The 13,810-nt window shown below is 52.5% G+C and overlaps 7 protein-coding genes across 7 annotated transcripts; 5 read left to right on the top strand and 2 right to left on the bottom strand.

The window, feature by feature from the left end:
* Nucleotides 1-195: 195 nt before the first annotated feature.
* On the top strand, nucleotides 196-1,151 carry M409DRAFT_27939 (uncharacterized protein; the record flags this gene model as incomplete). The annotated part of the gene is made up of 3 exons (XM_033808796.1): nucleotides 196-657; nucleotides 706-1,069; nucleotides 1,126-1,151. 3 exons carry the CDS (start codon nucleotides 196-198, stop codon nucleotides 1,149-1,151), a joined length of 852 nt encoding a protein of 283 aa, XP_033662430.1.
* A 2,011-nt stretch (nucleotides 1,152-3,162) lies between these two features.
* On the top strand, nucleotides 3,163-5,222 carry M409DRAFT_27938 (uncharacterized protein; the record flags this gene model as incomplete). Its single annotated transcript, XM_033808795.1, has 2 exons — nucleotides 3,163-3,511; nucleotides 3,559-5,222. 2 exons carry the CDS (start codon nucleotides 3,163-3,165, stop codon nucleotides 5,220-5,222), a joined length of 2,013 nt encoding a protein of 670 aa, XP_033662429.1.
* A 503-nt stretch (nucleotides 5,223-5,725) lies between these two features.
* Nucleotides 5,726-6,187, bottom strand: M409DRAFT_58940 (uncharacterized protein; the record flags this gene model as incomplete). The annotated part of the gene is made up of 3 exons (XM_033814038.1): nucleotides 5,726-5,772; nucleotides 5,831-6,056; nucleotides 6,119-6,187. The coding sequence occupies 3 exons, from the start codon at nucleotides 6,185-6,187 to the stop codon at nucleotides 5,726-5,728; spliced, it is 342 nt and encodes a 113-aa protein (XP_033662428.1).
* A 422-nt stretch (nucleotides 6,188-6,609) lies between these two features.
* M409DRAFT_69653 (uncharacterized protein) lies at nucleotides 6,610-8,148 on the top strand (the record flags this gene model as incomplete). The annotated part of the gene is made up of 3 exons (XM_033818391.1): nucleotides 6,610-7,212; nucleotides 7,264-7,484; nucleotides 7,533-8,148. 3 exons carry the CDS (start codon nucleotides 6,610-6,612, stop codon nucleotides 8,146-8,148), a joined length of 1,440 nt encoding a protein of 479 aa, XP_033662427.1.
* Nucleotides 8,149-9,578: 1,430 nt separating this feature from the next.
* M409DRAFT_27935 (uncharacterized protein) lies at nucleotides 9,579-9,834 on the top strand (the record flags this gene model as incomplete). The annotated part of the gene is made up of 2 exons (XM_033808794.1): nucleotides 9,579-9,588; nucleotides 9,650-9,834. 2 exons carry the CDS (start codon nucleotides 9,579-9,581, stop codon nucleotides 9,832-9,834), a joined length of 195 nt encoding a protein of 64 aa, XP_033662426.1.
* A 1,418-nt stretch (nucleotides 9,835-11,252) lies between these two features.
* Nucleotides 11,253-12,044, top strand: M409DRAFT_27934 (uncharacterized protein; the record flags this gene model as incomplete). The annotated part of the gene is made up of 1 exon (XM_033808793.1): nucleotides 11,253-12,044. One exon carries the CDS (start codon nucleotides 11,253-11,255, stop codon nucleotides 12,042-12,044), a length of 792 nt encoding a protein of 263 aa, XP_033662425.1.
* An 81-nt stretch (nucleotides 12,045-12,125) lies between these two features.
* M409DRAFT_69652 (uncharacterized protein) lies at nucleotides 12,126-13,636 on the bottom strand (the record flags this gene model as incomplete). The annotated part of the gene is made up of 3 exons (XM_033818390.1): nucleotides 12,126-12,614; nucleotides 12,668-13,481; nucleotides 13,545-13,636. The coding sequence occupies 3 exons, from the start codon at nucleotides 13,634-13,636 to the stop codon at nucleotides 12,126-12,128; spliced, it is 1,395 nt and encodes a 464-aa protein (XP_033662424.1).
* Between the last annotated feature and the right edge of the window lie 174 nt (nucleotides 13,637-13,810).

Here is a 13,810-nt window from a genome sequence, read left to right as displayed (position 1 = left end):
CGTCGTATTGGCACAATGTGATGGTCATTTCACCTCCATCCATCATCAACCGGAGCTTCGCCGTCGAGGTCGACGTCATGTCTGCCCACAGTCAACGATGCTCGCATGCCTTGTCCAAGTCCTAAATCTCTCTTCATCTTCTTCCTCATCATCTCCATATCCATCATAACACAGCACATGTCAAGACTCCGCAAAATGGCCGAATCATACTCCCTCGCGACCCGCGTCAAGCTCAACAATGGGCTCACGATGCCGCAGATCCATCTGGGTGTATATCTGATGTCTGGAAACGAAGCTTCAAGAGCTGTTCAATATGCGTTGGAGGCTGGATACCGAGCGTTCGACTCAGCGCAGATGTATCATAATGAAAGAGATGTTGGGAATGCGATTTCGAGCTATTTGAAGGCGCATCCGGAGCTTAAGAGGGAGGATATACATTATACGTCGAAGCTGGCGAGTAATAGTGATTATGATAGGGCGAGGAAGAGCATCAAGAATAGTGTCAAGGAGTGTGGACTTGGATATATTGATCTTTTCTTGCTGCATAGTCCGTACGGTGGGAAGCAAGCGAGATTAGACAGTTGGAGAGCTGTCGAGGATGCTATTCAGGATGGTGAGGTTAGGATTGGTGGTGTTAGCAACTACGGTCCGAAACATGTAAGTATGAATACATTGCGGAAAGACGTTGGCTGATGAGCGTACAAGATCGATGAACTCCTCGCGAGCAACCCTCGCATCAAACCCGCCGTAAACCAAATCGAAGTCCACCCCTTCAACACTCGAACCAACATCACCGACCACTGCAAGAAAAACGACATCATAGTCGAAGCCTACGCACCTCTCGCTCGAGCCCTACGAATGAACAATCCGACAATCGTCGAACTCGCCAAGAAATACAGCTGCACCTCAGGACAACTCCTGGTACGATGGAGTCTCCAGCACGGATTCGTGCCTCTCCCAAAAAGCGTGCGCAAAGAACGTATCGTCGAAAACGCCAACATCGGGTTCTTCCAAATTGAGGACGAAGACATGAAGCGAATGGATGCGTTGGACGAGTATCTCGTGACGGGTGAGTGCTGGAAGCTTTTGGCTCGTCGACGTATTTGCTGACCTCTCGACTCGCAGATTGGGATCCCGTCGATGCCGATTAGATAGACTTTTCGTATGCGCGCACATCAATGAAATTAGTTCAGATGGACTCTCGCATCGCCTCGAACTCGACTTTCGAATACAGATTCCAGGTCTACCACTATCGATGCCGCTGAAACCATCAGCCTCTATCAAATTCCATTCAACCGTGGACACAACGGACCGCCGAGTCCTTTCCGTACGCTTCTCAAACGAAGTCGTTGTCATCCCACCTCGAGAAGATGTCAAAAAGGGAGAAAGTCAGACCACGATCACAGAGCTTGGGAGATCAGACGAAGAGCACGGCTGCCAACACAGGCGCTCTCCCCAGGATGATCGAAATCTCAAAGCCCCCGATGACATCGCCATCTCACTCGCCTTCCTATGCACCACACTCCTCTGCTTCATCATCGGCGTTGTTGGCTGGGCGATCCATAATCCTCAAGATCTGTGCAACAAAGCCCCTCGATTGGCGATATTCTTCAATCGGCTTCTGGCGGCGGTTTTGGCTGTCACGCCTGGCCTGCTCATTGGATTGCTTTTGGTCTGGTCTTCTACCCAACGCGAATTGGTGGAGCGTCATTTCGAAAGAGGGTGGACGAAGCTTTGACTGGGTTTGATGATGGGTCTTGTGGCGTTGGTGACGGTTGTTGTCATGCCTTGGGCTTGGAATGTGGGGGGTTGGAGTTATCAGGTCGATTGCTCAGAGTTGCGGTCTTGAGATTGGCGTCCTTTTATTTCAAGCAAAGGAAAGAGAGGTAGACTGCTTGATCATCAAGGGACCAGATCAAACGACGCCAACGTCAGTTTGACCGCGAGGATCGCCCAAGCATATACCAATCTATCGCTGTTGCATGGTCACCGTCTCTGCCCACTCCACGCAACGAGTTGTACAGTTCTACATCGCCGCCGCCGCGTTGGCACCGACTCGACTTCCAAAAACCAAGAGCTGCAAAAAAAAAAAAACAGCGGTCTTCCAGCTCGACCCCGACTTGTCTTTCGACTACAACACCAACGAATACAAAGATTATATAACACAGCTATGACAAAAGAAAAGGGTTTTCTAATTGCCTACTGCGTGCGAAAGACAGCCTGCAAGCCCAGAAAATTTCGAAAAGTGGACCAAAACAATATCCAAAAAAAAAAAATAACCCATCATGTCCGATGATCGTTTATATAGACTCCCCAACAGGGAATCGAACCCTGGTCTAAACAGACCGTTAGCAATGCTCAAACACTCACTCTGATTGCGAAGAATGCTCACCTCCCGCGCTTTGTCTCTGCGGGGATGACAAGCGGAAATCATAGCCACTGAGCTAGTGGTCAGCAGTGTTTTTGAAAGATTGTGAACTCGGCGCCACTAACCTAGACCATTGAGGAATTGAATGACTGGCAATCTGTGTTGCCAATGGTCGTGATTGGATGGTGCTGAGAAGCTACGTCTAATTTATGTAGCTTAAACTTGCGGATGGGGCCGGAAGTTATGGGAGAGGAGTCGGGAGCTATTGTGACTGGGCTAAGGGGAGCTATGTGTCATGCTTCTGACTGTTCGAATCTCTGTTTTGCTTCTGATGGAGAGGGTGGGTGAGGAAATGTGAGAATTGATTTTGTGGTGGCCTCAGGCTGCGGCAGCCTTGTTTGACGGCGAGGCGTTATTTTCTCCAGGACATGATCGATGCCGTTTGAACGATCAAGATGGACTGGACTCGAGTAGACGAACCCGATATCCAGCTCCTGGACGACCCTCAATAAGTCTATGCAAGTCGAGATAATAAGGCTGAAGGTTTTCCGACAACAAGCGACAACATGGCATGTTAAAAGACGACTATCGAAAACCACAACAGACCTGCCTTGGCAAACTTCATCGCGGCAATCGATCGTCGCACACTCGGATAGCTGCTGCAGCATTTGTGCTCATGCAGCTCGAACATGGGGCAGCTATTCTCCTCAGCTGAGTTCCAGGCACAACATCGTAGAGTCCACGAGCCCCAGCCCCGAATATATGCATGTACGCATATATAATTTCCCCAAACTATGCTATGCAAAACATGCTCAAACATCTTCACCAACATCTCCACAGATACCCAACGCCTCCCCCACCGCCAGACCTTCGCCGACTTGAAAGCAGCGGCGACTTCAGGTTGTCAAATATGTTTCGCCTTCTGGAACCAGTATTCGGACGCTCAGCAACAGCAATTGTGCCAGAGAGAAGCGGGCAAAGAGCCCTGTACTAGCTATTTTGTGGATGCTGTCAGCCGACATGAGCCGGAGAATGAGACCGACTACCAGCTGTGGTTGACGAATGATGATATTGAGAAGTCGTTGGCGTCGCATTCGTTGGTTGTTTTTACGATTTCGCCGGTTGAGGGGGAGGGAGACGGAGGTAAAGTGGTTGAGAAAATGGCTCCAGCGTCGACTGATCGAGAGTAGAACCCAGCAAGAAATTGGACATACCGCAATCGAACAATACTTCCTCCACCGAGACATGGAAATTAATCGATCAATGGCTCGACCGATGTAAAAAAACACACCACCCTCTCTGCCACTCCCCCTCGCAACAAACCTTCTACCCAACCCGCCTCCTCCTCCTCGACCACACCCATCAACGGGCCCGCCTCCTCGAAACCTCCCCAACAATCCCCACCGGCCAATACCTAACCCTCTCCTACCGCTGGCAAAACATCCCCTCCTTCCTCCTCACGCACAAAACCCACCAACCCCTCCTCCAAGGCTTCCCCATATCCTCTATGCCCCACGTCTTTCGAGATGCCACACTGGTCTGCGCCAAGCTAGGCGTCGACCTCCTCTGGATCGACGCCCTCTGCATCAGGCAAGACCCGAACGACCAGTCCGACTGGGCGAAGGAATCCCTTCAGATGGATAAAGTCTACTCGAACGCCTTCCTCAATATCTCCGCCGCGGCGGCGACAGATGGTGGGTGTAGTCTTTTCGCGGAGCGGAATCCAGACATCCTCCATGAACCAGTCGTCTCCGCTGCCTTTGACGAGGGAGAGGTCAAAGAGTACAGAGTCAAGAACAAGTATTTCTGGCAAAACGAAGTCGAGCTCTTGCCTCTCAACCTCCGGGGCTGGGTCTTCCAGGAACGACTCCTCGCGCAGCGAGTGCTTCGCTTCGGGAGGAATCAGGTTACCTGGGAGTGTGCCTGCACCACAGCGGCAGAAGGATTCCCAGACGGTGTGCCTCGCGGGTTGATCGACACCGCGCCGGGCATCTCGGCGAACTTCGTGAAACATCTACAGCGAGTCCGAGAGAACACAGGCGAAGGCGGGAGGAGAATGATCTATGAAGTCTGGGACAATGTGGTCGATAAGTACTCGCAGTGCGGCTTGACCAAGTCTGAGGATAAACTCGTCGCTTTGGCGGGTATTGCGAAAGTCTTCGCTTCGTTCGCCAACACGCAATACGTCGCGGGCATGTGGAAGGAGGATCTCGAGGGTGGCTTGCTCTGGAGCGTGCACTACTACCGACACGACGAAGAAAACCCTTCGAGGAGGAGCGAGGTCTACAGGGCTCCCAGTTGGTCCTGGGCATCCGTGGAGGGATGCGCTGGGTCGTTGAGATTTACGGCGAAGAGGGGGAGGTGGGAAGTCGTAGATGTTGTGCTTGACTTGGCTGGCGAGGATGAGATGAGTCCGGTGAAGGATGCCAGCTTACTGCTCAAGTGCGGTATGATCAAAGTGACAGTTAGTAAAGACCGCAAGAGGGAACCCTGGGCCGAAGAGCGCGATTTCTCTTTCACTGGACAGGACGGAGAATCCAAGAACGTGAAGCTCTGTGTTGACTGGGACGAATCTGGCGACAGCACGAATATGGGGGAGAAGGAGGCCTACATCGCATCAGCCGGGTTTTGGGAGCAAAAGGGCAGTCTTCGTGGGCATGGGCTATTGCTTGTGCATGTTGAGGGTGATGGTCATGTTGGCACCTACCGTCGTTGTGCGTACTGGCAGACGCCTCCTGGGGATATGAATCCGGAGCTGGTCGTCGTCAAGACGTTGCAGGAGGCTCTGAAACAAGCAGCTGAAGTCCCTTGTGTGCGGTGGGATGGAGATGCGAGGGTTATACGGATGATATAGAATCCTTGGACGCATCTCTCATCCTTGGTACGCGCCGTTCGTGTCCAGAATCAATCGAGATGCAGCTGATCACACGACTGGGCTGTCAGTCCATGGAGAAGCCCTGAAGCCAGCCCCATCGTTTCCGGACAGAGCAGCGCGAGAACGCAGTCGATTTGAACGGGGAGGATTCTGCGCGCATTTTGTTAGATGCTCAGCCAACCAAGAACCCTGATCGCAGAGAGCCAAAGTCTTATCGAGGTTCACTGGAGGAGTGAGTGGAAAGTCGTGACGAGACAAATTTTGAGCCTGAGGACGCAATTTCTGGATGAACTGTCTATAGCCGTGAACGCCATCAAAGTGCGCTTCTTGCATGACCGCGTCCATACCTCCATCGTAACTGATCCTCAATACACCTCGATGGCGCGATTCCTCCAAGCAGTATGGCAGTCCTCGCCGTTCCCATCGCTGTAGCCCATCATTTGTCGTCCGCGGAAGGTGGCAGATTTCGGGATGTGATGCGCTTAGTCGAAGAGACCGAAGCCCATGTCCTCGTCGGACTCCTCCTTCTCTGTAAAAACATACAATCAGTATCACATTCTCTTCACGCTGGATTATCCTCAACTCACCCTCTTCCTTGGCCTCCTCCTTTGGTGCCTCAGCAGCGGCGTCACCGCCAGCGGCAGCACCACCGGCAGCGGCAGCAGCAGCTGGAGCAGCGCCGCCACCGGAGCCGACGTTGGTCAAGATCTCCTTGACATCCTTGCCCTCGAGAGCCTTAGCGAAGAGGGAAGTCCAGATGGGCTCGATGTCGGCGACGTTGGCGGCGGTGATGAGGGACTGGATCTTGTCGGCCTGGAAGAGTATATCATGTCAGTCATTCCATATCCCTTGTCGCATTTGGGGGTTGAACGTACGGTGATCTCAACACCGTCGTCGGCGAGGATGAGGGCGCTGTACGCGCAGGCGAGCTCGGCGGTAGACATGGCGAATATGTAGTGTTGGTGAGTGTCTGGGTAGTGAGATGCCTAGCACGTTCTACTGTCGTGAAGGACTTCTTCTCGCGGGCGAATTGAGGTGAATTAATAGAAAGTCGTCGGTTGGCTATGATTTCCGCTTGTCTCCTGCCTTGTGGGAGAAGTCTTGGCAAAAGCTAAACCGTATGTGCGATAGCGCCGGGACTGCCCGCTGGCTGAACCTTCGTCATTGAGGGGCGAGGAAGGAATGAGGGGCTTTCGCAGCCGAGAGGGAAGCAACAGAATGGGCCAGGCGCGCGTGACTTTCGTTTTGATGGCGGCATTAATCAGACACCCATCAATTCCCTCACCCTCCACCACCACCTCACTCTCGATCGGCATCACCACCAAATCAGCCACGGCAATCAATCCCCAAAAACGATACCTCCAAGATGACCGACTCGCCGGCGGTGCGTGTGCCGCTGGATCCCGAGGAACAACCCATCCTCGACAGAGTCCTTATCATCCGCGATCACTTGTCGCTGCTCAAAGGAGACCGGAGCACATATGTCAAGTCTGCAGACGTCGTCAAATACCACAACCAACTTGTGGAGCAGGTCGAGCAGCTGAACCGGATCCGAGCAAACAAGCGCGATGAGCAGAACCGAGTCGATACCGTCCTCGACGACTGCTTCCGCCTCATCTCCCTCTTCTTCTTGACCATCGGCCGGAATCGCGAAGCGCCAGCGATATACGCTTGCGTGTCTACGGTGAAGCGATTGCTGGATCATCTGGTTGAAGCCGGGTTCTACCTTCCCGCCGACGTGAAGAGCATCGAAGAGCACCTTGACAAATGGGAACAGACGATCATCAGAGGGAAGGATCAGCATTCTGAACATCTGCTGACGCTGCTGAAGGCGAGGATTGACCTATGCCGAGCGACTTTGAGGGAGTTGAAGTCACCTTTGGCCAAACTCGAGGGCAACATGATGAAGACGTATGAGAAGCTGGTGAGCATATTACGAAGCTTGTCGGCTTCTAATTGCAGGAGCAAGGTGAGGACATGTACAGATATGCGGTTTGGGTGAAGTGCTGACGATCCGCAGTTCCCGGCGCAAGAGGTCAAGGAGTTCGAGAAGCAGCTGTTGGAAATCCAAGCCGAGCTGCATGAAAGCCCAGACCCACATGAAGGCAAGACAGCAGAGGAGGTCTATGTCGAACGAATGGCTATGGTGCAGATCTGTGATGGCTGCACACACAGTCCAGACACTGTCGTGAAGTCGCTGTTGGCGAGATGCATACTTTGGGTGGAGATCATTCAACAGAAGTATGCCACCTTCGAACATTTGACCTCGCCTTTGCTAACAAATCACAGACAAGGCAAAATCGACCCGCGCTTCCAGGAACCCTTCGACAAACTCATCAAAGTGAAGCGAGCCCTCGAACATATGAATCTCACGCAGGCTTGGTCTCTCCGCGAAACCGATCTTTACGACTACCAACGCTCTCTTGATCGTGTAGACGAGTCTAGAGTGGACGGGAACTTTGTCGACGCCGAAGGCAAGCCCGCAGATCTCCATGCGCAACGAACCTTGCTCTACCTTCTGCGAAAGTCGTACGCCTTCATCTACCAGTACATAATCTCCTCGGAGCCCGTTTCGGAAGCCTTGATGCCCATCTACAATCAACTCCTCACCCTCAAGCGATGCTTGATTGAAGTCAAGAAGTCTGGCGGTGTTGACTCTCCCCGCGAACTCTATCCATACAGCATGAAGCTGAACTCCATCGACAACATGAAGAAAGACGGCAAGTTCATGGTTGGTAACGACATCCCTGAAGGCCAAAGCAGCGTCAGCGCGTTGCTGGCTGAATGCTTCGATCTTGCATACGAGCTGAGGAACGACGCCGATGATCGAAACGAGGAGAACGGGGCTGGAAATGGTCTCGAGCAGCCTCGAGCACAGGAGCTGAATCCCGTCCGCGCGGAGTAGAATTCCATGCCGTCGCTGAGATCGCCTGTGTCCAGGAAGGAGAAAGACGGAAAGAAGACGAAGAAGTGAGTCCATCGTGGGCTTGGGATTTGATTTGCTTGGGGTGCATGGCGCTGGGGCGTTTTATCACACAGGGAGGCTTTTTTGATACTACGACAGCACTTCGGGATAGCTGTGAGTCTTGAGAAAGAGACCAACGACGTTCATTCACGATTACGATAAGGCGACGAGCAGATGAGGGGTGTACGCTACAAGCATGATCAGGGCCGGGGGGTGAGCAATGCATGTACATACCCGTCCAATGCCCAACAGGATGGGTGTGTATTAGCGAAAGGTGCTACCGCGTGTTGTTTGGTTTCACGGCAAGGCAAAAGCTAGGGAAAGATAGAGGAAACGGAGTCTTGTTGTTCAAAATCACTATCCAACCCCCTCGCGATTCATTCCCTCCGCTATATTCTATTACATCAACCCGCCATACTCCTTCCCCTCCTCCTCCAATTTCTTGTCCTCGGCCATGTAATCTTTGAACTTGTCCATTTCGGATTCGTGCGGTTTCTTGTGCTCGGCGGATGTGTTGCTGGTGGTGCCAGCAGAGGAGGAGGTGGTGGGAGGGTCGTCTTTCTTTTTGTTGTGGTGGAAGACGTTTTCGACTTTGCCTAGGAGGCCTTCTTTCTTCTCTGTTGTATTGCATCAAGGGTTAGTTGGGTGGTTGTAATGGAAAGAGGAGGAGGGAGTGGTGGGCTTGCCTTCTGGCATGTTGATGTCGAGGTCGAGGTAGGTTGGATATGTTATTGTTTAGTCTAAAGATGACAATGCCTCCGACTTGGGTTACACGCGTTGATATATGCTCTCGCTACCTTCCCAGCTAATCTCACTCTTGATCGACAGTCAGACGTCAGCTTGCATCCTGCTATTCCATGACATGATGAGGTGAAGCCATTCAGCAGAGGTTCAGAGCTCTAACTATTCGGTCCTTTGGTGAGCCAAGTGGGGCTAAGATCGAACTGTGGACGATGAGAGGTTCGGAGAAGTATGGGGTTGTTGTTTTCTGGGGTTTGGGTTGGATTCTTGTCGATGGAGCTGGAGCTCTTCGAATGTGTAGTCGGGTCCGAGGTTAGATGTGGTTAGTGGAAGGGCCTGATGAACTTTGATGAGTTGTATAGAGGTCTTCATGTTCGTGGCGAGAACGAGGAGAAAAGTGGGATATTTGCCAGTACGTACTCGATCTTGTGGCTTTGTCGATCGATAGATTCGCTCTATGGTAGACTTGCGTGCCGCTCGATGACGATGGCTGGGGTCACAAGTCGACAAGTATAGTCTGGTATAAGAGCTTGAGCTGGATGGCTGCGAGCTTCGAGCAAACTCATCCGTTGGAACATATCGATACCCACATCAACAATCATACCGCCATCAAGGAAGGACTCCTGAACATGCCTGAGGGTAAGTGAAGCCACTCGTGCGATTCTTGAAATCTGTGGTCAGAGTTCTGATGATCAATTAGAAGCCAAGAAAGAACAAGAATCGCTCAAGGACAAGATCCTGCATCCTGGAAAGCACGAAGAAGGGAAAGCGTCTTCCACGGGCGAGAAGAAAGGCGAGAGTAAGCTGGGGAAGTTTGAGGAGTTTGTCAAAGAGGACGCGAAGAAGGAGGCGAATGACGATATCTGGGGCTCTGAGATTAAGTGAGGAGAATGCCGTGGATATTGGACTGTCGCTAAAGTGCAATTCGAGTATTTCAGGAGATGCCATATTGTCTCAATGGCGGTGTTTTTCTCTCCTCTCTTCACGGTCAATGAGGTGAAGTCAGACCACAACGCCAAAGCCCAAATCCACCGTGGCTCTCGCTCTGGTAGGGATTGGAAGAGTAAACTTCCTCCTCGTCCACGAGCATCAACAACTCCATCATCTTCTTTACAGAGACTTGACACAGCAGATGGCAAGACGACAGACGGCGAGCTGCGAGATAACGACATCGCAAAAACCGGTAGAGTTTGCGGGGCTCCATCACGCAAAGACGGGAGACGTGATCATGTCAGCCCAAAAGTCGTGTCGTTGTTCCTTCAAATCAAAAAACACCATTGTATCGTCAACCCTTGTTGGCCGACCAGATGCCACCCGTGAGGACGACAGGCGGCCGGGCTTCCAAAGCCTGCGAAGGATGTAGACGAGGCAAGACACGATGCTATCCCTCCTCCTCGGGAGCTTGTCTGCGTTGCAACACTCTCCGCTTGCACTGCTCGCTCCAAGATGAATCTCCAGATGCAACTCAGCCTGAGCAACCAGCGGTACCTCTGGCTCACACCCTGCATGATTGCAGTCTCATGGACGAGAGGTAGGATCGAACTCCTCCAGCAAGGGCGAACTGTTGATGGGCATCTTCTGATGGGAGCAGGGTTGCCTCTCTGGAACGGACGGTTCTCAGATTGAGCGAGGCTATCGGTCTTGATGTCGAACAGCAGCCAATACTTCAATCTGATGTCTCTGTGCTCCATCAAGTGGACAAAGCCAATACCGAGCAAGAAGCGCCACTGCTGGTGATCCGCGATGCGGCCTCGGAAAACCACACAAGTCTCGATTCACGGCTAAGCACAGCGAGCATCGTAGAAAAAGGTCTCATATCCGCGGACGAGGCGAAGCAGTTGCTAGTCATCTTTCAAACCCATTACCGACGCTGGATCACCCTGCGAGAGTCTGACGAAAGTACTTCTAACCTGCACATGAGAAGCTCTCCCCTTCTGCTATGCGCCTGCTGCCTCATCGCCGTCAGACACTGGTCCTCCGAGCGCGCTCGACACATCGTAGATGCTCTTTTCGCCGAAGCCAAATCTCTAGTGAGCCAACAGCTGCTACAGTCGCCCCAGCCATTAGCATTCTTCCAAGCCATCCTCGTGCTTTCACTCTGGTCAACAACGATCGGACAGACTCCACTCTCAATCGATGCATGGCTGGTCACTGGTTTTGCTATTCAACACGCCTCCGCGTCTGATGTCTTCCGAGAATCATCACAGTATAGCTCCTCACTCGATTCGGAGTTCGGAAGTACCGTCGGCAAGTTGCTTCTATGGAATCGGCTTTGCCTGGCTCATTTGCATGCGTGTATCAGCATGAGACGGAACTCTATGGTTAGCAAAGCCGATGTTGAGGGGATACGCAAGAGACTGCCACCCGGTGAGCTCTCCAACTTTGAGATGAGAATGGTCGCAGAGACCAACCTATACTGGACGTTATACGACAACGCAGTCGCCTCTTCGGTCAATCTTCCTCAAGCCCAAGCAGCGCTACAATCCTGGAAGCATGTGTGGGCGTTTCTCTTTGACCAGCCCCGTTCGCAGTTCCTGCAGATGGGCTACCATTTTGCACAGCTGCTAGTTTTTGAGCAGAGCCTCAACAACAAATCTGCGGCTGTCCGTGAGTCCTTACTCTCTGAGATGGTAAGATTATGCTCTGGCATACTTCAACTGGCAATGGAGACCTCCGACGATCGTACCAAACATCTGACAGATCACATCTACCACATGATCACTTTTGCCGCAGTCACCCTCGCTCGATTGCTGTGCAAATATGAATCACAGCTCCAAGTCAGACTCAACATTCCCGACTGCGACTCGCTGATCTTGAGCACCAGTACGTGGCTTCGGTCCCTTGGCTCGTCTTTACACGTTGGGCATACTATGGGAGATGTGATCGATGCCGCACATCGCAAGCTGAGGCCAAACGTCCATGTCGAGCTTCGAAGGACAAGCGAGCCACAGCAGCCTACACCAGACCAAGCCATGTTTCCCGATCTGATCGGGATGGGTATGGACACTTTGGACATTGACTGGGATGCAATGCTACCTGACTGGCAATCTCTGGCTTCAGACGAGCTCGCGCATACCGCCATGCCACCTGGCTGAAAGAGAAACCCCGAAAGCAGGTGGACTGATCTACGATTGATTGGAAAGATCTGCTTCGCTACATCGTCTATCGCTAGGAACTCATTCCCCGGTATATCGCCTCTCCAGCCATCGGAACAACGGAAAGGTGATCGCTGAGAATGCAAAAGTGAGCTCATGCCCAATGTTGGCTCCCTTCTTCCCAATCAACTGAGCAGTAGGGGCATGGTACCACGTCACATTCATTCCCATGGCAGCTCCGAGGAAGCCAAATGCGAACGCTCCAATGGCGCCCCATCCAAATGGCAGAAGATCTGGCTTGTCCCACGCATCAAAATCGTACGCACTGCAGCGGGCCCTGCGGAAGATGATGTGCTCTTCGGCAACGACGACCAAGTGGATCACTGTCCAATAGCCGACTATGCTCAGGACAGTCTGCAGCGAGCTTTCGAAGGAGAGAGATGCCAGGCAGCCGACGATTGTTGCGACGACGAAGCCGAACGTTACGAATACGATTCGTGGGACTTTGATCGCCCATGGTCCAAAGTTCTGAGCGTGAAGGGCAAAGGAGTAGTTGTTTGGGATGTTGTTCTGGGATGAATCAGCATTCGATTTTTCTTCTTTGGCGCTTTGAGAAGTCTTACCGGTATGGCACTCAACGCAGCGAGTACCATCAAGAACTTGCCAAATCCTCCTGCTGGCTCCAGAGCTTTCATCAGAGGGCCTCCGACACCATATTCGGCGTATGCATGCTTCCACGTTGGGTCGGTTTGAGCGCCGGTGTAGAGTGCTGAGCCAAGGAGCTGCACCAGGATGGTAGGGATGGTGATGCCAATGTACGTGGCCAAGAAGATCTTGTATCGTGGCGTGCTGAGCGGCATGCGCACGTTGTAGTCGGCTGCACAGTTAATCCATGACACGGCGAAGGAGAAGATGACGGCGATGAAGGACAGAGCTGCAGCGGCACCATTTGCTCCAGTAGGCGACTTGACAGCATCGCCATGGAAATGCTTTGCTCCAGTGCCTGCGGCAACACACCATACAACCAGAGGCGAGATCCAGATAAAGGTATCGACTTTGTGGATCCACTTGATGCCGAGCACACAAAGAACCCAGACCGAGACCGTGATGATGATCACGCCCACCCAAGACGGCAACGAGCCACCGAACAAAGCTGCCAAACACGAAGCCCCCGAGATGGAATTCACGGCATTCCAACCTGTTGTCGAGATGAGGGAGAAGATCACGACGAGGCAGTTACCCCAGTACCCGAATGAATAGCGGGAGAAGGTCGTCATTCTCAGTCCCGTCAAGCCAAATGTCGCTGTCCATGCGGGTAGCATGCAGGAGAAGATGTTGACGAGTAGGATGATTGCGAAGGAGTCCCAGAAGCTGAGGCCCATCGAGGGGCCGACCATGCCTGTCGATAGCGTGGCTACTGCCATGTTGGCGGAGAGCCTGATACATGGTTAGCGGTCAAGATGGAGACTATCGAGTATCGCCGCGGATGAGATTGCTTACCAGAAAGTACAGGCATTCCAAACATGCGTCGTGTTCTGCTTGCGCTCTTCTTCCGTCACTCTCTGGATCCCACCAACCTCGATCGAAAGCATCCGAGCCCATTGCCTCCACTTGGGCTCTTGCTTGAGCTCTCCAACATCCATACGCTCTTCTCTGGACGAAGTGTCCGACGCAACATAGGCTTCTGGTTTCATGTTCGTCATCTTCAATTCAGCTCGCCCTGCTTGTCGATCACTTCCACTACTCTCCCCATCGCCCTTTATGAT

Source organism: Zasmidium cellare (assembly GCF_010093935.1).
Source record: "Zasmidium cellare ATCC 36951 unplaced genomic scaffold M409scaffold_40, whole genome shotgun sequence".
NCBI classification, from domain to species: Eukaryota; Fungi; Ascomycota; class Dothideomycetes; order Mycosphaerellales; family Mycosphaerellaceae; genus Zasmidium; species Zasmidium cellare.
The sequence above is the reverse complement of the archived record's forward strand: the minus strand, read 5'-3'. Positions and strand labels throughout refer to the sequence as shown.